This window comes from Chelonia mydas, chromosome 14 (genome assembly GCF_015237465.2).
Source record: "Chelonia mydas isolate rCheMyd1 chromosome 14, rCheMyd1.pri.v2, whole genome shotgun sequence".
Classification (NCBI taxonomy): Eukaryota; Metazoa; Chordata; order Testudines; family Cheloniidae; genus Chelonia; species Chelonia mydas.
The window spans coordinates 28,302,756-28,327,423 of NC_051254.2; the positions used below are offsets into that span (position 1 = coordinate 28,302,756).

Genomic DNA, 24,668 nt, shown 5'->3' on the forward strand with positions numbered 1-24,668 from the left:
TTAGCCCTTTCCAGATCTAAGCGCTTCAGCTCTAATTCTGTATCCAAATGTTTCGCCTCTGCCTCGAACATTTTGTCTCCATTTCCATCTCCAAGTGTTTTGCCTGTTTCCTCTCCTCCGCTTCCAACTCCAAGCACTTTAAGGCCATTTGTCATTCATGTTCTTTCTGTCTCTCTTCAGCTTCCAATCTGGCTAATTCTAGTTTCTTTTGGACCTCACTTTCCATCATCCTAGCCTCCTTGCGCTTAGCCTAACCTAACCCCAGAGCTAGAAAGAAGGGGGGGGGGGCACCTGATGGCTGGAAGCATTAGCTCTAAGCAACACCAGGGCTAAAAGTGCGTGCCAGGTATTAACAGACATTTTTGCCAAGATAGGTTGGCCTTCCGACATCCTTACGGATTCGGGAACTAATTTCATGGCAGGGACCATGAAAAGCCTGTGGGAAGCTCATGGGGTGAACCACTTGGTTGCCACCCCTTACCACCATCAAACAAATGGCCTGGTGGAGAAGTTTAATGGAACTTTGAGTGCCATGATATGTAAATGAGCACTCCAACAATTGGGACCTTGTGTTGCAGCAGTTGCTCCTTGCCTACAGGGCTATACCACATCCCAGTTTAGGGTTTTCACCATTTGAACTTGTGTATGGCCACAAGGTTAAGGGGCCATTACAGTTGGTGAAGCAACAATGGGAGGGGTTTACGCCTTCTCCAGGAACTAACATTCTGGACTTTGTAAACAACCTGCAAAACACCCTCCGAGACTCTTTAGCCCTAGCTAGAGAAAACCTAAAAGATGCTCAGGAAGAGCAAAAGGCCTGGTATGATAAACATGCCAGAGAGCGTTCCTTCAAAGTAGGGGATCGGGGTCATGGTCTTTAAGGCAATCCAGGCCAATAAGATAGAAGTGTCATGGGATGGGCCATTTATGGTCCAAGAGCACCTGGGAGCAGTTAACTATCTCATAGCATCCCCCACCTCAAATCTAAAGCATACCATGTTAATTTTCTAAAGCCCTTTTATTCCAGAGAATTAAAAGTGTTTTTCAGTTTACAACCCAGGGAGGAGATGACGCTGAGTGGCCTGAAGGTGTCTACTATGAAGGAAAAAGTGACAGAAGCGTGGAAGAGGTGAACCTCTCAATGACTCTCAGATGTATGCAGTGACAGCAGATCAAGGAGCTGTGCACTAGCTTCACGCCGATGTTCTCAGCCACCCCAGGACGGACCAAACGGGAGTACCACTCCATTGACACAGATAATGCTCGCCCAATTAGAGCCCAACCTTACCAGGGGTCTCCTCAAGCCAAAACTGCTATAGAACGGGAGATCCAGGACATGCTAAAGATGGGGGCAATCCGCCCCTCTAACAGTGCATGGGCATCTCCAGTGGTTCTAGTTTCCAAACCGGATGGGGAAATACACTTTTGCGTGGACTACTGTAAGCTAAATGCTGTGACTCGCCCAGACAACTATCCAATGCCACACAGAGATGAACTATTAGAGAAACTGGGACGGGCCCAGTTCATCTCTACCTTGGACTTAACCAAGGGGTATTGGCAGGTACCGCTAGATGAATCTGCCAAGGAAAGGTCAGCCTTCATTATCCATGTAGGGCTGTATGAATTTAATGTGTTCCCTTTTGGGGCAAAATGCACTTGCCACCTTCCAGAAGCTTGTAGATTGTCTCCTAGCAGGATTGGAAGAATCTGCAGTCGCCTACCTTGATGATGTGACCATCTTTTCTGATTCATGGGCAGAACACCTGGAGCATCTACAAAAAGTCTTCGAGCACATAAGGGAGGCAGGACTAACTGTTAAGGCTAAAAAGCATCAAATAGGCCTAAACAGAGTAACTTACCTTGGATACCAGGTGGGTCAAGGAACTATCAACCCCCTACAGGCCAAAGTGGATGCTATCCAAAAGTGGCCTGTCCCAAAGTCAGAGAAACAGGTCCAATCCTTCTTAGGCTTGGCTGGATATTACAGGCAATTTGTACTGCAATACAGCCAAATCGCCGCCCCACTGACAGACCTAACCAAAGAGAAATAGCCAAATGCAGTTCAGTGGATCGAAGAGCGTCAAAAGGCCTTTAACCAGCTTAAAGCAACACTCATGTCTGATCACGTGCTAAGGGCCCCAGACTTTGACAAACCTTTCCTAGTAACCACAGATACATCCGAGCATGGTGAGGGAGCAGTTTTAATGCAGGAAGGACCGGATCAAGAATTCCATCCTGTCGTGTTTCTCAGTAAAAAACTGTCTGAGAGGGAAAGCCACTGGTCAATCACCAAAAAGGAATGTTATAATAAAGAAAAAAAATAATTATTTTAAGAACCAAATTGGTTTTTAGTGTCCTAAAAACCCAAGGGTCTGGTCTGTGCTCATCTTGTTTACCTATTTGGTTGGTGTATTATTCTCAAGCCTCCCCAGGAAAGGGGGTGAATGGGCTTGGGGGGATATTTTGGGGAAACAGGAACTCCAAGTGGTCCTTTTCCTAAATCTTTGTCTAACTCACTTGGTGGTGGCAGCGATACCATCCAAGGACAAGGAAGAACTTGCGCCTTGGGGAAGTTTTTGACCTAAGCTGGTAGAAATAAGCTTAGGGGGTCTTTCATGTGGGTCCCCACATCTGTACCCCAGAGTTCAGAGTTGGGAGGGAACCCTGACACACACTTCCAGCCCCCCACCCCATCTCTCTCCTGTCCCCTCTCCCTTCAGGCTGGAAGACTCCGTCCCTGGCCCGGTAGCGGGACGTTGGGCAGGGGTGGAAGTCAGGGAGGGCAGCAGCTCTGGGACTCGCAGACCTCCGCCCCTCCGGGAGAAGAGCTGGGATGAGGAGGGGCCATTGGTGCAGAGTCACTTGGCTCAGAGGCTGGTGTCAGCAGAGCATGGGGCTGCCTCCAGCCCCCGGAGAAAGTCTCCCCAACTGGGCACAGAGGGGTGCTATGGAAGGGCTCTCCCCTCACACACCCCGCTGGAGAGTGGCAGCAGCTCAGTCTGGGCTCCCGGCTCACAATGGAGGCGGCAGCAGCCTGAGATCACAACCCAGGAAGTTAAAATTTCAGATTTCCTGCGTGGACAAAGAGTTAAAGGCAGAGAGGAGCAGAAGCAGCAGCCGCTGCCACCCCGCACTAGCCAGGGCCCTCTAGTGACCACTGGGAATGCAGTCCCCTCCCTGGGGTTCCCCGGGGGGCAGAAACAGCACATAGGGGGGACCTGGTCTTATTCCTTCCCTCCTGCCTCAACAGACAGAAACCTCCTGCGCAAATGAACCAGACAGAGGCTCACCAAGCCCTAAAGGAACCTGCTCCTGCTGCGGGACCATGGCCTGGACCCACCAGCCCTGCAGCTATTTATATTGTGGTCCCAGAGGGAACAATCTACAGCCCTAAAGTTACCCCCTGTGTCTCCTAGAGTCTCCTCATCCCCACCTTCTGTGTCGGGGGGGGGGGGAGACACTGCTGGGTGTCCAGGCTGCCCTTAAGGAGAATGGGGGTGCCAGGCAGGGAACTGGTGGGGGGAGGGGGTGCTCTCACAGCTGGGCATGGACCTACCAAGGCGGTCATGGTGGGTGGCAGAGAAGTGACGGGCAGGGCTGTGAGGGCTGGTAAGGAGGCGGAGACAGCCCCGGGAGCTGCCAGAGGGAACTGGCCCTAGAGCTGGGGTGTAATGGACACAATGGCTTTGTTTTACATCCCTGTGGCGGTGATTACAAACCAAATGACCAGATATCCATCTGGTGTAAGTCCGCCCAGCTCTGCTGATTCCACTGGAGCGATGGCCTGTTCACATCAGTGAATTTAGTTACAAAGCAAAAGGAGTGCTGGTGAGACATTCAATGACTGGCAGGGGCTCATAGAAGATTAGGGTTGGAAGAGATCTCAGGAGGTCATCTCAAAGCAGGACCAACCCCAACTAAATCATCCCAGCCAGGGCTTTGTCAAGCCAGGCCTTCAAAACCACTGTGGAATAATCACTTCCCTCGATCTGCTGGCAATGCTCCTACTAATGCAGGCAAATATGCCGTTAGCCTTCTTGGCAATAAGGCCACACTGTTGACTCATATCCAGCTTCTTGTCCACTGTAATCCCCAGGTTCTTTTCTGCACAACTGCCGCTTAGCCACTCAGTCCCCAACCTGTAGTGGTCCATGGGATTCTTCCACCCTAAGTGCAGGACTCTGCACTTGTCCTTGTTAAACCTCATCCGATTTCTTTTGGCCCAATCCTCTAATTTGTTTAGGTCACTCTGGACCCTATCCCTACCTTCCAGTGTATCTACCTCTCCCCCCAGCTTAGTGTTGTCTGCAAACTTGCAGATGGAGCAATCCAGATCATTAATAAAGATGTTGAACAAAATGAGCCCCAGGACCGACTCCTGGGGCACTCTGCTTGATACCGACTGCCAACTAGACATCAAGCTGTTGATTACTACCCCTTGAGCCTAACGATCTAGCCAGCTTTCTATCCACCTTATAGTCCATTCATCCAGTCAATACTTCTTTAACTTGCTGGCAAGAATACTGTTGGAGACTGTATCAAAAGCTTTGCTAAAGTCAAGGTATATCACGTCCACTGCTTTCCCCATATCCACAGAGCCAATTATCTCATCATAAAAAGCAATCAGGTTGGTCAGGCATGACTTGCCCTCGGTGAATCCATGTTGACTGTTCCTGATGGACATGAGGCCCAGTCCAACCCCACAGCCACTAGGCCATCCTTTCCTCCTTTGCAAGAGCTTCCTCTGCCAGGGAGTGAAACCTGGCTGATGGCAATATTCCAAACAGTCTCCCAGGAAGCAGACACTCAGTGCACACCGCATTCTCACTTCCTGCAGGGGTGCCCTAGCCTGGGGCTGGCTCCTGTGAAAGTTCTGCTTGTGAGTGGACAGGTTCATTGCTCCAGTGAATGTTGCTGCCAGCAGAGCGAGCCCCGGATAGTCCCAGGGAGCAGTTTGGAGATCAAATGGAGCCCTTCAGTAGGGTGTCAGTATAGAGTCAGAAGCACCAGGGTGGTGTATTCAAGTCCAGGCCACTGCTCCCCACCCAGGTGGGGCTGGGCAGTGGGAGGGCTGGGAGATGGTGCTGCTCCCATCTGATGGGAAGGAGACATACAGCTGGGTAGCCTTTTTGTTTTGCTTACGTTCCAGCCCATGTTGTGTCTCCAGCTGCCCAGCCACTTCATCTAGCTGTAGAATTGACAGTGCTGAGGGGACTGAGCCTGGCTAGATCCAGAAGGGGATCTGGCGGCAAGATCTCTGGGCAGGGAACTATCTCCCCAAGGGAAAGGTTAGGAAGCAGTTTGGGGACCAAGGAGACAGGGTTGCAAATGCATCTCCTGTTTCCATCTCCCTTGTAGGCAGGTTCAGGGGGGCAGGACTCTTTTGGGGGTGTAAGGATGTGGTCCTCTACCTGTAACGGGGTTTGACTCATCACCACGGTGCCTCCTGCTGGCTGTCCTAGGAATTAGCTCAGGGTTGCCAGTGCACCCTCCTCAGGTGGTGTTCACCCATTGTCACTCCTGTCTCTACATTCAGGACCCACGTCGCTCCCCAGACCACTTCGTTCTGGACGCAGCCCTCCAGCTATGCCCCACTCAGTTCTTTCCCCGCTTCTAGGGGACAGATAGTCCTCAGTCCTACCACATGCCTCATTAGCAATCTGCAGTCCCTGTTCTAGCCACTCATCTCAGTGGCAGACTACAGTTCATGCACTGGCCACTTCCCTCAGTAGCCAGTGGGGGGAGAGGGGCAGGTTGACCCACTACTCCAGGCCCCATCCCAGGGACCCTATAGCCAACAGCCACATACTGTTCCTCCTCCAACTCCACCATCTCCTTCCCTGGGCTACTTCCCCCTAGCCCCAGCACCTCCTCTGCCCTTGTATCAGGGCCTCAGTCTAGCAACCATCAGCCTGGAGCTTCCTCCTACTCTGTAACCCTGCCAAGCACTGTTCTGTTCATAGCACTCCAGCTCTTTAAGCAATCAGTCTTCCTCCCTCAAACTCCAGGGAGTGACTGCCTCTACTCTGCTCAGCAGCCCCTTCTTATATAGGCCAGCCTGGCCCTGATTGGCTCCTCCAATAAACCTTCTCCTAATTGGCTGGCACTACAAGCCTTTTCCTTATTGGCTACCTCCCGCACAGCCTCCCCAGGGTTGCTTTAACCCCTTACATACCAGCGTGGGGCAGCTACCCCAACACACTACCCCAACAATCTGGGCAGAAACCTGTTGGCTCCCTGTCCTCTTTTACCCCCCCATGCCAAGTCTCTAACCCTGCATCCAGCAGCAATGGAGATGCAGATTAATGTTAATGATGAGCTGTTAACAATGTAAATGTCATCATCAGGGATTATTGGCATGGATGGGGACAGTCCCCAATGCTCAGTGCTATTGTGTCAGCTGTCTGTGAACTTAGGCAGACACACCTGCATCGGTTACACTCAGTCCACATTTTTAAGATGTTCTTTGCAGTTGTAAGAGCTTACCACAGAATTTATTTTAAAGGACAGTTTAGATTCTGGAGCAGAATTACTTTAACGGTGGGTGGATTCTGCTGCTTAATCTGCAGCCAAGAAATTGCAGAAAACATGTGGCCCTGGCAGTAATGAAGAATCCTCTTTTGACTGAGTGATACAGACAGGATGGAGACAAATAGGGAATCCCATCAATAAGCCCTGATCTATGTGGCAAAATTTACATAAAACTAGTTTTTGTTTTTGTATAAACACATTTTTTCACCAAATCTAATCTCTCTCTCTCTCCCCATACCCCCCCTCTATCTAATCTATCTATCCCCATACACCCCCTATCTAATCTATCTATTGAGTGACTTCTCCAATTTAATTAACACTCTTTAGAAGTACCGTAATTCTATTCTGGAATGATTTATATCAGTATTAAGGTTTGCGTGGACACATCCATATTTTTGATTAACAGTTTGTCTTCCAGAGGTCCTCCAGCTGTTCTTCCATACAGCATTGTGTCGTACTGGAACAGCCAATCTCTTAATTTATGTGCCCTCTACTGCTCCAGGGTCATCTTGGCTGGATGTCACTTTCCTATGTAAATGCCGGCACATAGGCAGGTGTGCCCCTTTGTGATTGCCATGTTCACACACCCGAGTCAACTTTCCATGACAGCAGCCATGCCCCATGCTTCCACATGGTCCTGTCTCAGGCCCTGCACGACCTTGCCCTCTGAGGAGAAGACATGTCCAGTACCATCTGAACGAGTGTCACTGGAATGCCAGGATCTATGGATGCCTGGCAGATACAGTTGGGCAATTTTAGTGGGGGAATGCAAACAATTTACTCACCCCAATAATGCAGTTTTGGTCGACCCCAACTCAGTCTCAAATAGTTTTGGCTGAACCAAAACATCAAAATTTTAGAAATGTTGAAACTTTTTGTTTCAACCTGGCCTGACAATTTTTGTTTAGCTTTTGGGCAGAGGGAAGCGCCCAGAATGATTCTATAGGGTGGTGGTTAGGACACTCACCTAAGGGTGCAGCCAATGCCAGTTTAAGTCCCTGCTCCAATGGCTATTTACTTATTGATAAAAAGGGAATAGCTTCAGCAGGAGAGACTGAGAAAGCCTCACGTCAGACTAACAGTGGGTAGAGCACGCTCCTGCAGCATGAGACCCCCAAATTCAGCTCTCTGCTCCATATCAGGCAGAGGGGGAACTGAAACCACATATCTGGGGAGGTCCCTAACCACTTGCTGAAAGGGTATAAGGGAGGCTGCCTTCACTGTGTCCCCTCAGCCATTTTGTCAATCAGGTCTTCCCTGGGGTTTTGTCAAAACCAAAATGAAAACTTTCAGGTCACGTCGAAACAAAATGTTTCATTTTGACTCGGCTCAAAAACACTTTGATGTTTCAATTTGCCAGAAATTTCAAAAACATTCCATTCAACCCAAAACCAAACTTTCTGTCAAATTTTCAAACTGAAAAATCCCTTATTTACTCATCTCAACTGGCAGAGCCCTTGCAGGAGACAGGTCAGTCCTGAGACATGGCCCAGCACTGTGCCAAGGCAAAGGAGCTTCAGCAGAGCTGTGGTAACACAAGGGATGAGAACGGGACCTGCACCCATGCTCCCAGGGCCTGCCCTATATGAAGAGCAGGGACAGATTTTTGAAATGGACGCCACCATAAAACCCTATCATGGGGTTCAGAACAGTATGGAGCTGAGCATGGAAGGCACCCAAGTACCCTAGGACACAAAACAGGAGGTGATTGCACCATACAGCCAATCTCTCTTCAGTACACTGAGCCCTGAGGCACAGGAACAGGAAGTGAGGGCACTGGTGGTGATTCCCCCCAGAACCCAGGCACACTTCTGAAGGAAAAAAAAGAGAGCAAGGGAGGACATGTTCACAGACCTTGTGACTGTATCCTACCAAGAAGACAGAAGAGCAGAGGGAGGTCTCTGCAGCAGACAGAAAGGCTCCCAAGGGAGATCCTGGACAAAGGAGAGGACAGGCAGGAAAGGATGCTGGACTATACCCTTCAGATAGAGGCAAACAGCTCTGCTGGAGAACACTGTGGTGCTATGGTCACAGCCAGCACCCTACCCAGCTATGTCCTGCAACTTGTGGAGAACACAGGATTCTGAGAGCCTCTTTTTGTTTCCCCAAATGACAGGCCCTGCCCACACCATTCCACCCACCAAACAAGGAGACCAGGTCCCACTTACACATTTGTTGTGAGCCCATCAGCACAGCCATGGGTGTACGCTCAACACTTTGGGCATGTTCTGCCACACATCCATTGGTTGTCACTTTTCACGATTACATTAAATCCATAAATGTTATGTACAAATCGACTGAAAACTTTCACTGAAATGCAGCTCCCCCCAGTAACACCAATTCTTAATCAGATCTTTATACAAACACCCTGCATTCATTTCCTTGGCTACAGGACATTCATTTCCTACCACAACCCATCCCTGACCCCGTGTCCCTGACCACTTGTGGCTGGCTGTTAATAAGGTACAGAAAGTGCCATCATCTTCACCTCCCAGCCATTGGTGAGGATCTCCCCCTGGCTCTCTCAGATGTTGTGCAAACCGAGCAAGTGCCTATCACATAAGGCAGATACTGTTCAGCAGCCTTCAGCCATGTCAGGAGGCATCTCCTCCTTTCCTTAAGTCTTCCAACCACCCTCTCCGCAATCGTTCTTCAGCTATTCCGGGTACAGTCAAACAGATCCTTTCTCCTGCCCTTGTCTCCAGGAAAATGATTCATAAGCCAGGGAAGCAGAGGATAAGCTGGGTCTCCCAGAATGACAGGAGGAATCAAAACACTGTAAATTTTTTAACACAGAGTAATTAACCAAAGGAACAATTTTCCAAGGGTTATGGTGTATTCTCCATCCCTGACAATTTTAAAATTGAGATTGGATATTTTTCTAATAGCTCTGCTGTAGGAAGTATTTGGGGGCAGGTCTCTGGCTTGTGTTATACATGATCACAGTGGTCCCTTCTGGCCTTGGAATGTATGAACAATACCACCAATATCCATAATGGCCATGGGAACAGAAGTTCTCTTTTTCTTTGCAGAAAACAGAGCTGCATTTCTGAAGACCCTGGCATCATGGTCCTGTCCACTCCATCCCATGGCAATCAATCAGGCCTCGCAGCACCATGGAAAAATACCCCTTCTTGTCAATAAACTCTGATCTGGTGTGAGGGGGGTGGGATCGTCAGATGGGTTTGATCAAGGGCTCCTGTACAATTTGGGAACCCCAGCTATGCAAGGCCATCAGTAGCCTCCTGTGCATTGGCAAGTGTTATGTTCTAGCCCTGCATCTCCCTCTTGATAGCAGTGTACACCTACATGACAACAGTCCCGGCAATTGATCTCCCGGCACCAAACTGTCTAGCTACTGAACAGCAGTTGTCGGGAGTTGGGAGCTTGCAGATGCTGATGGCCACATACTGCTCCACGCTGAGGGGGACTCTCAGGTTGGTTTTCCACCACTGCAGCTTGGTGGCGAGCTCCGCACAGATGTCTAGGGAAGTAGCCTTCTGCAGCCTGAAGTTCTGTGGTCACTGCTGTTCACCCCAGCTCTGCAGCACTGTCCTGTCCCACCCATCAGTGCTAGGGGGCCATGAACAGAAGAGGTTCTCCAGCAACTGAAACCACTGTGGGAAAACTGAATGTAAGAGTAACCGCTTGATCTCATCCTCTTCCTCCGAGCACAATGATTCATAAAGGAACTAGCTTAAGCCACAGTAAACAAAACAGTATAGATGCATCCTTTCACCGTAGTTATACTGGTACAGATAGAGCAGAAAAACATACACCGTGAAAACTTTCCTATGTAGACCAGGCCTAACCTCAGTGATTCCATCATATTCCAATTCAAGGTAGACAAATTGGATTCTCTCATACCTCAGTGACTGTAATTACTGTGATCTTCTTTTCGCCCACCATTACCACGAGTTCATACAAGCAGCAGATTAACTTTAAAATGGAATCTCTTGGTAGTATCGCTTTTGTTGCATCTTCAGTCACATGGGTATTTTAGATTCCAGAGAATTAGCTTCAAAGTATTTACAGTGACTTGACTTATTTACTTTACAAGAGATTTACTTGACTCTGAAGTGATTTTTTAAAATATATTTTTGTGATTATTGCCTATACTCAAAAAGTGAAATAACAAGCTAACTACAATGGAACTAGTGTAGTTAATGGGCCTGGCTTCGAAATGTACAAGACCCCAATGACTGAGGAGAGAAAGAAGCTTTCCCTCCTTAGCAATAACTAGAGCCCTCAGCATTACTGGGTTAACCCCGTGGCTGCTGGAAGATGCTCCTGCAGGCAGTATCCTTGTCTCCAGTCGCACTTGAGAGTATTATCCCCTGGGGCAGAGGGAATTTCTTGTTGAGTATATTGTGTCACATACTGGACATTGCTGCAGGGATGGAGGCAGCAGGAGACACTAGAAATCTGGAGTAGAATTTTGCACATTATGAGGATTTTGTAGAATTTACCTTTCTTGTTTTGGAGAACCCACTGGAACGTCACTGGTGTCTGGAGCTGAGAGGTGAGAACTGCCTATTTATCGCCATAGACTGTTCGCTCTGAACCATAATGATAGCATATTGCATTCCAGTATTGATAATACTTTCTCTTGCTCGTTGTGCTTCATCAGTCTGGGTGGATGGCCTAATAATTTGACAGAGTTCTTCAAAGGGAGAAAGATGCACCTTCTGCAGGAGAGGTTGGTTTATCTTCCTACTGTTTTTCATTTGTTTGGAATTCATTGGATTTCACGTTGCTTAGCTGACGTACAGATGAGAAGCTTTTTATTAATCAGCTTTAGTACTCAAAACAGAATATGAAGATGAACAGGGCAGAGTGCGTGAAGTTACAACCAAAAATGTTAAGATAGGGAGTTAACCCCCACTTACCAACAAGTAATAAATCAAACCACAAAGATTTACCAATTAATAGGAAACGTACTCTAGCGTGGAGTGGGGGCTTTTACTACAACACTGAATCCTTAGTACAGGGCTGGATCAATTTACCAGTCAAAATTTGTAACCCAAAGTTATGGGACTGTGAGTGGCAGCTCAACAAAGAGCCATTCTTAAAAGGCAACTTTTAAACAATTGCTTGGTCACTGATGTGTCAATTCAGTTTAAATCTGTCTTGGGACAATGACAATTCAGAGCCAAGCCTCTTCCTTTCACACAGAGATATCTCACATTAACGTAACTTTGATACTGGTTACCACGGGGCTATTTATATGGCAATTCACCGGAAGGTGTAACCATAAATACTCTGCAATCCCAGTCATGGTGTACTGGGGAAGCTCCTATACTACTTTCACCAAGTGGTAAAACAATGATTTATAAAACTACCCAAATTCAAGAAAGCGTCACCTGTGACTGAGCTGCAGTGAGTGCCCATCAGTCCACCTACAGGCTACCAGCTCCTCTTTGGGGTATGCGCAAACATCTTCCTGACAAAGTAGCTCTATGCTGAGCTAGTATAACAAATCCCCAAGTCACATTTACTAACTAAATTTTAATCCTAGACAGAGAGGGTGAGGCTGGTATGACAAGCAGGAATTTTCTGCAATATTGTTATGGTTCTTGGGCATGCCTCAGTTTCCTTCTGTACTCTGCATAGCCACCCAGTGGGTGAAAAAGGGTTAAAATGCGGCTTTCGTGGCAGAGCAGCAGACATGAGATGTTGTATCATGTAGCTTACTGGGGTGCAGTGACTGGGACATTAAAGGATGGACTGAAACCGACCCTTTTTTAAATGCCAGGACATTCAGACCCAGGAATCAAACCAAAAGGAAGGAGTTTTCCCCCTACCTCTCAGCAGAGAAGCAGAGCAAAGGCCCCAGCTCAAGAACAATGGGTTGAACTGGTGTCAGGATACTGGGATAACTCCTGGCTTTTGCAAAGAGTCTGGAGCTCTCACCTGGGATGACACAGAGAGGAGAAACAGAGACCAAAACAGATGATGGCTGGTTGCACTGGTGTAGCTAGCACAGACCATGTGTTAACCTTTGCCCCACTGTGCTAATGTAAGGACTTTCAGATTCTATAAGCCAGGTAACTAAGGAATTGTCACCTTCTGTTGAATGGGCCACTTGGTGTCACTGCAGATATTCACTGAGAGCACTGTGTCCTGCAGGACTCTGGCTGGGCTGGATTCTCTGTGGGGAGCCACAGACAGGGATTGCTGGTGCCGAAGGCCCAGCCTGGGAGTCATGAAGGCCACAGGCCTGCCTCTGTGGAGCTGTGTGGGTCCTTGGGTTAGGCACATTAAAGAGGTCACTCCCACGGGGCTGATGACAGGCTGGGGCCAGACCAGACCCTGTGACTCTGTGACAGCTGGCTATTGCCACACAGAACACAATATACATTTAAATCATTTACAGGCTTCTATGAACTCAGGGACACGCTTCCCAACACTTAGAATGACCGATCTGTTGCTGGGCCAGAGCAGACGTATGTTTAATTCTTTGTTACTTATCAGGTGAAACGGGGCATAGATAAACTTTCCCAGGGGCGTCTGTATCCAAATGCATGCTTCAAATGCCATTAATTCAGCACACAGTTTTTCAGACTTAATGAATCTCTGAGTATGAGTCTGCTTTTCCACGGCCAGGTTGATTTGTGTAACCTCCCCGGGCACATGGTACAAATGGAACATCGATAGAGCCCACAGACATGTTTATTAGTGTAACCACTACTTTCTAGGCATCCTCAGCATCACAAGGACAGGCAGGGTAAAGCTGCCTGGCATGGTGCTGCCTGCTGAGGCTGCATGAGTGGGACATCAATTTTGACTGGTAAATTGATCCAGCCCTGTACTAAGGATTCAGTGTTGTAGTAAAAGCCCCCACTCCACGCTAGAGTACGTTTCCTATTGACTGGTAAATCTTTGTGGTTTGATTTATTACTTGTTGGTAAGTGGGGGTTAACCCCCTATCTTAACATTTTTGGTTGTAACTTCATGCACTCTGCCCTGTTCATCTTCATATTCTGTTTTGAGTACTAAAGCTGATTAATAAAAAGCTTCTCATCTGTACGTCAGCTAAGCAACGTGAAATCCAATGAATTCCAAACAAATGAAAAACAGTAGGAAGATAAACCAACCTCTCCTGCAGAAGGTGCATCTTTCTCCCTTTGAAGAACTCTGTCAAATTATTAGGCCATCCACCCAGACTGATGAAGCACAACGAGCAAGAGAAAGTATTATCAATACTGGAATGCAATATGCTATCATTATGGTTCAGAGCGAACAGTCTATGGCGATAAATAGGCGGTTCTCACCTCTCAGCTCCAGACACCAGTGACGTTCCAGCGGGTTCTCCAAAACAAGAAAGGTAAATTCTACAAAATCCTCATAATGTGCAAAATTCTACTCCAGATTTCTAGCGTCTCCTGCTGCCTCCATCCCTGCTGCAATGTGTTTATAAAAGTGTTTGAAATCGAAAACAAAACAATCCCTCCCTTCCTAGAGATAACCATCTGCCCCAGTCCTCTGTGCCCCAAAACCAGATTCCCAGACCCCACTGAGCAGCAGCTCCCTGGAGTCTGCCAGCCAGGCTGACCCTGGCTCCAGGCGGCTCCTTCTGAGCTGGCATGGAGGGGCAGGGATATCAGGGGATGCCAGTTTCTACCCCATGTGGATTCTCCGATGCGTAAGAAAATTGGAGCAGCGAATGAAGCTTTTCCCACAGTCAGGGCAGTCATAAGTCTTCTCCTCCCGGTGGGTCCTCTGGTGTTTGATCAGGGCTGAGCTCACGGTGAAACTCCTCCTGCACTCAGGGCATTCGTAGGGCTTCTCTCCCGTGTGGATCCTCTGGTGCGTCATGAGGTTCGAGCTGCGATTGAAGCTTTTCCCACAGTCGGGGCACCGATATGGTCTCTCTCCCGTGTGGGTTCTCTGGTGTCTAATCAGGTCCGAGCTGTTCCTGAACCATTTGTTACAATCAATGCACTTATAGGGTTTCTCACCGGTGTGCACTCGCTGGTGGTTGATAAGACTAGAGCTCTGACTGAAGCTCTTCTCACACTCCTCACATTTGTAGGGTCTCTCCCCTGTGTGAATTTTCTGGTGCCTGATGAGGTAGGAGCTGACGCTGAAGCTTTTCCCGCACTCGGGGCACTTGTAGGGTCTCTCCCCTGTGTGGGTTCTCTGATGGGAAGTGAGGTTGGAGCTCTGGTTGAAGCCTTTCCCGCAGTCAGGGCATTTGTAGGGTTTCTCTCCGGTGTGGAGTCTCTGGTGGGTGATGAGGGTAGAGCTGTCGCTGAAACTTTTCCCGCAGTTGGGGCACTTGTAGGGCTTCTCCCCCGTGTGCAGTCTCTGATGGGTGATCAGGTGGGAGCTCCGGCTGAAGCTTTTCCCACAGTACAGACATTTGTAGGGTTTCTCTCCGGCGTGGAGTCTCTGATGGACAATCAGGTTTGAGCTGCGACTGAAGCTTCTGCCACATTCCTCACAGATGGTGGGTCTCTCTTCATTGGGGATTCTCTGGTGGATGGTGTCCACGGGCCTGTGACAGGATTCATCCAATCCTTTCCCTGGCTGGGTTCCCAGCTGCCTCTCCAGTCTGTGCTGATTCTCCCAGCCTTCTCCCTGCTCAGCGCTTTGGGAAACATTCCCTTCAGCTCTTCCCGACATCCTCCTGTGTGGTTGCTCTAGCTCAGGACCTTCCAGCTGAGAGTTTTCCTCCTCGCTCTCACTGCCCGTCCTGTCTCCTGCTGGGACAGGGAATCCAGACAGCAGTCAGTCCTCAGAGAGGCTGACACAAAAAAGGGTGAAACAAATCAGGTTCCAAATCCCCCCAAATCCTTCCCCAGAGGAGAGAGGGGAGGGGGATAAGCCAGGCAGCAGACAGGGTTGTTGGAATCCCATGCGTGACATCTGCCATGAGGACATAAAACTGGGCTAGGAGCTGACCGAAGCAATCCCTCACCTGTGTGGCCGTTTCTTAGGATTCCCCTTTCTTCAGAGCCCTGGAGATCCTGGCCCCACAGCTCTTCCCCTCGGTCCAGCCGGGAGATCTCACTCGGCTTGGGAACAGGAAACCCTGCTCAGGGGAAAAAGCAAGTAGGCTCACATACACTCTCTTTTTTCTAGGTTGGGGAGGCTGCTGCAGGGTGCCCAGCCCCTTTCTTTGCTGCAGGGAGATTTCATATGAACAGACAGGGAAATGCTCCTGGAGCCCACTGGGAAAGCCCAGCATCTGGGAGAGACATGCTGTGTCCCCTGAAGTGAGCTCAGGGTTCTGCACAGACAGGGAACTTGGGCCAGATTTCTAAAGAAGTTTAGGCACCTACAGTTGCAGACAGGGGCCTAGTGGGATTCTGTAGAAGCAAAATGGAAGTTAGACACTGAGAAAATTTTGAAAATCTCACTCAGTGCCTGTCTGCATCTTTAGGCAGCTACCTACCAACAAAAATCTGGCCAGTGGGGCCTCAGGCAGAGCAGAGTCAGGAGACACATGTCCATCCCTGATGGAGCAGAGGCCCCAGAAGTGGAATCTGCCCTGGGAAGTGGGGGAGACAGTGAGTTTGTCCCACTTGGGAGCCCGGGTTACAGAGAGAACAGCACCATCATTAAGTCCCTGGATCTCCGGTCCTGTGTGGGGACAGTCTCTCTCACATGGGGTCTGCGGACTATGGGGCTGTTCCTCCTGAACGTTAAGGGACCAGAACAGAACTCGCCCTGGGCACTTCAGGGACACCCAGCTCCTGATACCTGAGGGGACAGGAATCCTTACCCAGGAGGTCCCTGTAAAGAACTCGGTGACATGGATTCAGCAGAGCCCACTGCCCCTCAGGGAAATACACAGCCATCTCCTCGAAGGTCACCGACCCCTGGAACAGCAAGCATCCACGGCTCAGTGCCTGCTGCCCAGACGCAAGCGCACTAGCTCAGCCACGGCCTCTCCCAGCCTCCCTCACCATCTGCTGCAGCTCCCACAGGCCTTGGGTTACATCCCCTGCCCACCAGCCTCTCAGGACAGTCCCTAATCACCCCCTCCCACAACCCACACAGACCTGCCCCTGCACAGTTACTGGATCAGGACCTCCCCTTGCTCCACAGGAGAGACTCCGCCTCCCTCTTGCCCCCTGTGCGCCCAGCTCTCCTGCCTCCCCCACTTGGGGGCTGCATCTGGGCCTTGGCTGGCCTGACAGCCAATGCACGTGTGGCCTCCATGCTACTGCCACCACCTAACTGCCTGTTCGGAGGCCACTTCCTATGGCTTTCTCTGAACAGCTGGGCACCTCTGTCCCATCCCCTGCCCCCTCCCTCACCCTCTGTGGGGAGAACTGGGCCTGCAAATTCACTCTAAAGGTGAGTGTGAGTTCATAAGACTTCACAAAAACCTGTAATAACAAACGGTGATTGGAACCAGTGCAAGGAAACCAGACTGAGACTGGTTTGGTCTAAACCGAAAATGCCACATTGATGTAATCCAATGGCTGCTGAAACTAATGCTGGTTAAAAATGGGTGATATGGAGCTGGAAACTAATGAACCAAAATTGGTGTGTAGGATCTTGGGCCTAACTGGTGGACAAAATACCGTGGGGATAGGCTGTTCCACCCGCCACTCCCTTTGTGTCTCCTTAAAGAACGAGACTTTGTGAACAGAAAGAACAGAAAGAACAGACAGAGGCTAATGGGGTGAGCTTCACCACCCTGGCCACCCCCCACCCCCCTTTCCCAGGATCCGGGATACTCTTCGTCCTGATCCTGACAGCTGTCCTGACCGGCCCGGGCCAGAGAAAGGGACCCACATGACATCACCACCTGTACCGGCTCCAGTGGAATCCCAGTGAAATAGGATTAGACTTTAACAACAGCTCCAGCCCACCTCAATTAACTTCTCCTTTTTCCCCTAAAGGACAGTTATTACCATCTCTGATATCAGGTAAGAGACTGCGAGACAAGGGGCTTTTTCCTTCTAAAACCCTCTCCAGCTGAAGCAAAAGGGAACACGGGATGTCATTAAAATGAAAGCCTCATTAGCGCTTTACATGTCAAATGCTGTATCTTTAATAGAAGGTTCAAAGGGTGTTTAGTGGTGAGTGTGCCACGGTGATATAAAGGCTGCGGTCTCTGTACACCAAGCCCTGACCCTTGTTTAATGTTAGACAGGGACTGGGTTACATAAACCTCTTTGGCCCCTTTGTTCCATCTAAATTTATGCTATGCCCCCCCACAACACTTTACATAGGAGCTCAGCATCATTATCCCCACGTTACAGAAGGGGAAACTTAGGCACAGAGTGGGGCAGTGACTTGCCCAAGGACAGGCCATAGGCCAGCAGCGTTGCTGGGAATAGAAGCCAGGTCTCCTGAGTGTCAGTCAGGAATGCTAGCCACTAGGCCACACTGCCTCAGTTTAAACACAGCCCAATGGGGAAGTTCCTCACCCAATGCACTAACCCTCCCCCTTCCATATGGTGGTTACTGCTCCTGCCACAACCCACTTCCCCTGGATAGATCCCCTACCTGAGCGGGATTTGCTGCAGCCATGTCCCTTCCCCGTCCCCCAGCAGATGGGGACGATCTGGAGCAAAGCGCGGACGTGGTTCTGCAGCCTGTCAGGGTGAGAAGGGCCAGTGGAGAGATTTCAGAAGGGGTTTGGGTGCATTTCACAGCTCTTCAGTTCATCACAGGCTCTTTCCTTGCAGACAGACACTCAGGACTCTGCAGTGCTGAGAACAGGCTTCAGCCACCTTATTCCAGCTCCGACCAGGCCTCTCCCACCAGGACTAACCCCACCGAGGTATTTTAACGCCCCCAATAACAGAGTCCCTGAGCCAACACTGGAAAAGATCAGAATCGAAGGAGCCGCTTTGGGGGATCCTCCTGACACGGTCCCCAGGGCGGCACATTCCCCCAGCAGCGCAGGGACCAGGCAGAGGCAGGAACTGGCTTTTCCTCTCCTTGCGCCTGCCCTTGTCCCAGGAAAGTCAATCTGCCCAGGGTGCTGCAGGGAATGGGGCTGGGCAGGGCTGGGAGCCGGGAACCTCCCTCCCCACTGATTGCTCCTGCTGCCCCTGTCAGTCTCTGCCCCTGTCTCCCTCCTGCCCCCTCCCCTCCCCTCGGGCTGGGAGACTCGGTCCCTGGCCCGGCCCGGGGCGGTCTCTCTCCCGGCGCTGGCTCCGCTCCTGCAAGCGCTCAGGGAGGCAGAGCCGGGTGAGGGGGGTCAGGGAGGGCAGCAGCTCCGGGACTCGCAGACCCCCGCCCCCCCCGGGAGCAGAGCTGGGGCGAGGAGGGGCCGTTGGTGCAGAGTCACTTTCCTGCCCGGCCCCAGCCCTTTCCCCGGGTCTCTCCCCTCACCTGCAGGCTCCGGCTCAGGGGCTGGTGTCAGCAGAGCCCGGGGCTGGTTCCAGCCCCCGGAGAAAGTCCCTGCGGCTGGGCACAGAGGGGCGCTGGGGAAGGGCTCTCCCCGCACAGACCCCGCTGGGGAGCAGCTGCGGCTCAGCCTGGAAAGGAATCCGGGCTCACAATGGAGGCAGCACCAGCAGCCTCTGACCCAGGAAGCTCAAACCTGGTGTCCTCAGACAGGGAAACACCCACTGGAAGAACTGTCCGTAGTCAGCATCCGACAATAGCCAGGGCCCTCTGGTGGTCACAGTTAGTGGCACCAGATGAGTCACGATTCCCTTTTCCCTCCCTTTCCTGGGGAGTAATTCAATGCAAGAGGCGTTTTTCTGCTGGCATAAAGAACTCCCATGAATCTCCCCATGTAGGTACTTATAAACCAGGATCAAGTCACCCCCTAACCTTCACTTGAATAAAACGAACCGATGGATCTCTGTAAGTCTCTCGCTCTGAGGCAAGTTTTCCAGACCTATAATAATTCTGCTGGTTCTTTTCTTTCCCCTTTTAAGGTTGTCAACATCCTTGTTGAAGTGAGAACACAAGAAGTGGATAGAGTGTCCAGTAATGGTCTCCCTAATGCCCTATATCGAGACAATACCACCTGTCTATGCCTACTCAGTATTTCCCTGCTTCTACATCCAAGGATTATATTGATTCTCTGAGCCCTGGTCTACACTACAGGGTTAGGTCGAATTTAGCCGTGTTAGGTCGATTTTAAAATGGATGTGTCCACACAACCAACCCCGTTCCGTCGACTTAAAGGGCTCTTAAAATCAGCATCTGTACTCCTCCCCAGCGAGGGGAGTAGCGCTAAAATAGACCTTGCTGGGTCGAATTTGGGCTAGTGCAGACACAAATCAAAGGTATTGGCCTCCGGGACTTATCCCAGAGTGCTCCAATGTGACCGCTCTGGACAGCACTTTGAACTCCGATGCACTAGCCAGGTACACAGGAAAAGCCCTGGGAACTTTTGAATTTCATTTCCTGTTTGGTCAGCGTGGCAAGCTCAGCAGCACAGATGACCATGCAGTCCCCCCAGAATCGCAAACGAGCTCCAGCATGGACCAAAAGGGAGACACTGGATCTGATTGCTGTATGGGGAGAAGCATCTGTGCAGGCAGAACTCCGATCAAAAAGAAGAAATGCCAATATATTTGCCAAAATTTCACAGGGCATGATGGAGAGAGGCTACAACAGGGAGACACAGCAGTGCCACATGAAAGTCAAGGAACTCAGGCAAGCCTACCAAAAGACAAAGGAGGCAAACAGGTGCTCCACGTCAGAGCCCCATACAAGCTGCTTCTATGATCAGCTGCATGGCATTCTAGGGGGGGATCCTACCACTACCCCACTACTGTCCATGGACACCTGCAAGGGGGGAGTCTCACGCAACACGGAGGAGGATTTTGTGGATGAGGAAGAGGAGGAGGAGGCAAACACGCAGCAGGCAAGTGGTGAATCCATTCTTCCCAGCAGCCAGGACCTTTTCATCACCCTGGAGCCAATACCCTCCCAAGGCAGGATCCCCAACCCGGAAGCCGGAGAAGGCAGCTCTGGTGAGTGCACTTTTGTAACTACAGTACCGGGTTTAAAAGCAATAGTGTTTAATGTTTGATTTGCCGTGAAGAATTGGGATGCATTCGCGGCCAGTACAGCTACTGGAAAAGTCTGTTCACATGTCTGGGGGTGGAGTGGGAATCCTCCAAGGACATCTCCATGAAGCTCTCCTGGATGTACTCTGAAAGCCTTTGCAGAAGGTTTCTGGGGAGGGCTGCCTTATTTTGTCCTCCATGGTAGGACTCTTTACCACAGCAAGCCAGTAGCAAGTATTTTGGAATCATTGCAGCACAAAGCATCGCAGCGAATGGTCCTGGGTTTTGGTCGAATTCAAGCAACATTCGGTCTTTATCTTTCTGTGTCAGCCTCAGGAGAGTGATATCATTCATGGTCACCTGTTTGAAATAGGAGAATATTTGCAAGGGAACAGTAAAAGGACCCCGTTCATGCTGGGCTGTTTGCGCTTGGCTAAAAGGGATCATCCTGGAGAATAACCACACGGCGAGGGGAGGGGTGAAGGGATCATCCCAGAGAATAGCCACGTGGTGGGGTGAGGGGAGGTGTGTGCTGCACATCCACCCGAAAACCACAGCCCTTCCTTTTAAATGTGAAACACAACCCATTGCTTGCTATGGGAAAGGATGGCGCTGCAGTTTGAAACCATTCCCACATGTTATGCGTAAGAAGCCAACCCCGCGTACCCTGTGCCTTACCATGGCTGCTTGGAAACCGAATTCTGTTGCCCAGCCGTGTGTGATGTGTCACCATACTGGCAGGCACTCAATATAAAAGGCAAAATGTGAGCTTGAACCTAAAGCACATGTGCTGTCTGCTGTGAATTGCTTGATTCACTGTGAAAGAGTATCCCTTTTGTTCTCAGAAATGTATCTTCTTAAATTTTACGTTCCCTTTTTATCTTCCCCCAGGTGCAAATGTTTCTATGCTCCCCATATCATCTCCATCCCTGAGATTATAGCAGATTACAAGGCGAAAAAAATGCACTTGTGACGACATGTTTTCCGAGGTCATGCAGTCCTCCTGCACTGATAGGGCACAGCTTAATGCATGGAGGTATTCAGTATTAGAGGCCAGGAAAGCATTAAGTGAGCGCGAAGAGCGGAGGCAGGAGCGCGAAGAGCAGAGGCTAATGGGGGAGCAAAAGGACATGATGAAGCATCTGGTGGAGCTGCAGAAAAGCCAACCGGAGCTGCATCCATTGTATAACCACCTGACCTCCTCCCCAAGTTCCATATCCTCCTCACCCAGATACCCAAGAATGAGGGGGGAAGGCTCTGGGCACCCAGCCACTGCACTCCAGAGGATGGCCCAAGCAACAGAAGGCTGTCATTCAAACAGTTTGATTTGTAGTGTGATTTGTACAAAAAGCAATGTGGCCTTGTCCTTCCCTCCTCCCCCACCCCACCAGGGCTACCTTGTCAGTTATCTCACTTTTTTTTTTTTAATTAATAAAGAAAGAATGCATGGTTTCAAAACAATAGTTACTTTATTTCAAAGGGGGGAGGGAGGGTGGTTTGGTTACAGGGAATTAAAATCAACCCAGGGGTGCGGGTTTGCATCAAGGAGAAACACTACAACGGTCACACCGTAGCCTGGCCAGTCATGAAACTGGTTTTCAAAGCCTCTCTGATGCGCAGTATGCCTAGCTGAGCTCTTCTAATCGCCCTGGTGTCTTGCTGCTCAAAATCGGATGCCAGGCAATTTGCCTCAACGCCTCAGCCCGCCATAAACGTCTCCCCCTTACTCTCACAGATATTATGGAGCACACAGCAAATAGCAATAACAATGGGAATGTTTCAGAGTAACAGCCGTGTTAGTCTGTATTCGCAAAAAGAAAAGGAGTACTTGTGGCACCTTAGAGACTAACCAATTTATTTGAGCATAAGCTTTCGTGAGCTACAGCTCACTTCATCGGATGCATACTGTGGAAAGTGTAGAAGATCTTATTATATACACACAAAGCATGAAAAAATACCTCCTCCCACCCCACTCTCCTGCTGGTAATAGCTTATCTAAAGTGATCACTCTCCTTACAATGTGTATGATAATCAAGTTGGGCCATTTCCAGCACAAATCCAGGTTTTCTCACCCCCCCCCCCGCCCCCACAAACTCACTCTCCTGCTGGTAATAGCTTATCTAAAGTGACCACTCTCCTTACAATGTGTATGATAATCAAGGTGGGCCATTTCCAGCACAAATCCAGGGTTTAACAAGAACATCTGGGGGGGAGGTAGGAAAAAACAAGGGGAAATAGGCTACCTTGCATAATGACTAAGCCACTCCCAGGCTCTATTCAAGCCTAAGTTAATTGTATCCAATTTGCAAATGAATTCCAATTCAGCAGTTTCTCGCTGGAGTCTGGATTTGAAGTTTTTTTGTTGTAAAATAGCGACTTTCATGTCTGTAATCGCGTGACCAGAGAGATTGAAGTATTCTCCGACTGGTATGAATGTTATAATTCTTGACATCTGATTTGTGTCCATTTACTCTTTTACGTAGAGACTGTCCAGTTTGACCAATGTACATGGCAGAGGGGCATTGCTGGCACATGATGGCATATATCACATTGGTGGATGTGCAGGTGAACGAGCCTCTGATAGTGTGGCTGATGTTATTAGGCCCTGTGATGGTGTCCCCTGAATAGATATGTGAGCACAGTTGGCAACGGGCTTTGTTGCAAGGATAGGTTCCTGGGTTAGTGGTTCTGTTGTGTGGTATGTGGTTGCTGGTGAGTATTTGCTTTAGGTTGGGGGGCTGTCTGTAGGCAAGGACTGGCCTGTCTCCCAAGATTTGTGAGAGTGTGTTGGGTCATCCTTCAGGATAGGTTGTAGATCCTTAATAATGCGTTGGAGGGGTTTTAGTTGGGGGCTGAAGGTGACGGCTAGTGGCGTTCTGTTATTTTCTTTGTTAGGCCTGTCCTGTAGTAGGTGACTTCTGGGAATTCTTCTGGCTCTATCAATCTGTTTCTTCACTTCCGCAGGTGGGTATTGTAGTTGTAAGAATGCTTGATAGAGATCTTGTAGGTGTCTGTCTCTGTCTGAGGGGTTGGAGCAAATGCGGTTGTGTCGCAGAGCTTGGCTGTAGACGATGGATCGTGTGGTGTGGTCAGGGTGAAAGCTGGAGGCATGTAGGTAGGAATAGCGGTCAGTAGGTTTCCGGTATAGGGTGGTGTTTATGTGACCATTGTTTATTAGCACTGTAGTGTCCAGGAAGTGGATCTCTTGTGTGGACTGGACCAGGCTGAGGTTGATGGTGGGATGGAAATTGTTGAAATCATGGTGGAATTCCTCAAGGGCTTCTTTTCCATGGGTCCAGATGATGAAGATGCCATCAATATAGTGCAAGTAGAGTAGGGGCGTTAGGGGACAAGAGCTGAGGAAGCATTGTTCTAAATCAGTCATAAAAATGTTGGCATACTGTGGGGCCATGCGGGTACCCATAGCAGTGCCGCTGATCTGAAGGTATACATTGTCCCCAAATATAAAATAGTTATGGGTAAGGACAAAGTCACAAAGTTCAGCTACCAGGTTAGCTGTGATATTATCGGGGATAGTGTTCTTGACGGCTTGTAGTCCATCTTTGTGTGGAATGTTGGTGTAGAGGGCTTCTACATCCATAGTGGCCAGGATGGTGTTATCAGGAAGATCACCGATGGATTGTAGTTTCCTCAGGATGGTTGCGCTGAGGTCTGACCGAGTCAGCAAACAGCGCCAGCGAGCTTTTAAACATCCAAAGGCGCATTCTACCACCATTCTGCACTTGCTCAGCCTATAGTTGAACTGCTCCTTACTACTGTCCAGGCTGCCTGTGAACGGCTTCATGAGCCATGGGAGCAAGGAGTAGGCTGGATCCCCAAGGATAACTATTGGCATTTCAACATCCCCAACGGTAATTTTGTGGTTTGGGAAGTAAGTCCCTTCTTGCAGCTGCTTGAACAGCCCAGAGTTCCTAAATATGCGAGCGTCATACACCTTTCCCGGCCATCCCACATTGATGTTGGTGAAACGTCCCTTGTGATCCACCAGTGCTTGCAGCATCATTGGGAAGTACCCCTGGCGGTTTACATAATGGTTGGCAAGGTGGTCCGGTGTCAAGATGGGGATATGTGTTCCATCTATCGCCCCACCACAGTTAGGGAACCCCATTGCAGCAAAGCCATCCACTATGTCTTGCACATTTCCCAGAGTCACTACCCTTGATAACAGAATGTCAA

At 49.7% G+C, this 24,668-nt stretch overlaps 1 protein-coding gene across 4 annotated transcripts in view; it reads right to left on the reverse strand.

The window, feature by feature from the left end:
- Nucleotides 1-7,825: 7,825 nt before the first annotated feature.
- Nucleotides 7,826-24,668, reverse strand: part of LOC114022245 (zinc finger protein 239) — a 34,288-nt gene continuing 17,445 nt past the window's right edge. The window contains exons 1-5 of one of the 4 annotated variants that reach the window (XM_043528835.1): nucleotides 18,835-19,049; nucleotides 18,001-18,089; nucleotides 16,262-16,358; nucleotides 15,455-15,568; nucleotides 7,826-15,236 (exon numbers count right to left, since the gene is read on the reverse strand). In XM_043528835.1, coding sequence (XP_043384770.1) covers nucleotides 14,152-15,236; nucleotides 15,455-15,568; nucleotides 16,262-16,358; nucleotides 18,001-18,024 — 1,320 coding nt within the window. In that variant the 5' untranslated portion in view covers nucleotides 18,025-18,089; nucleotides 18,835-19,049 and the 3' untranslated portion in view covers nucleotides 7,826-14,151. Of the gene's footprint in view, nucleotides 15,281-15,454; nucleotides 15,569-16,261; nucleotides 16,359-18,000; nucleotides 18,090-18,834; nucleotides 19,050-24,668 lie in introns of those variants that run through there. The other 3 variants (XM_043528833.1, XM_043528834.1, XM_043528837.1) reach the window with 3 other exon arrangements.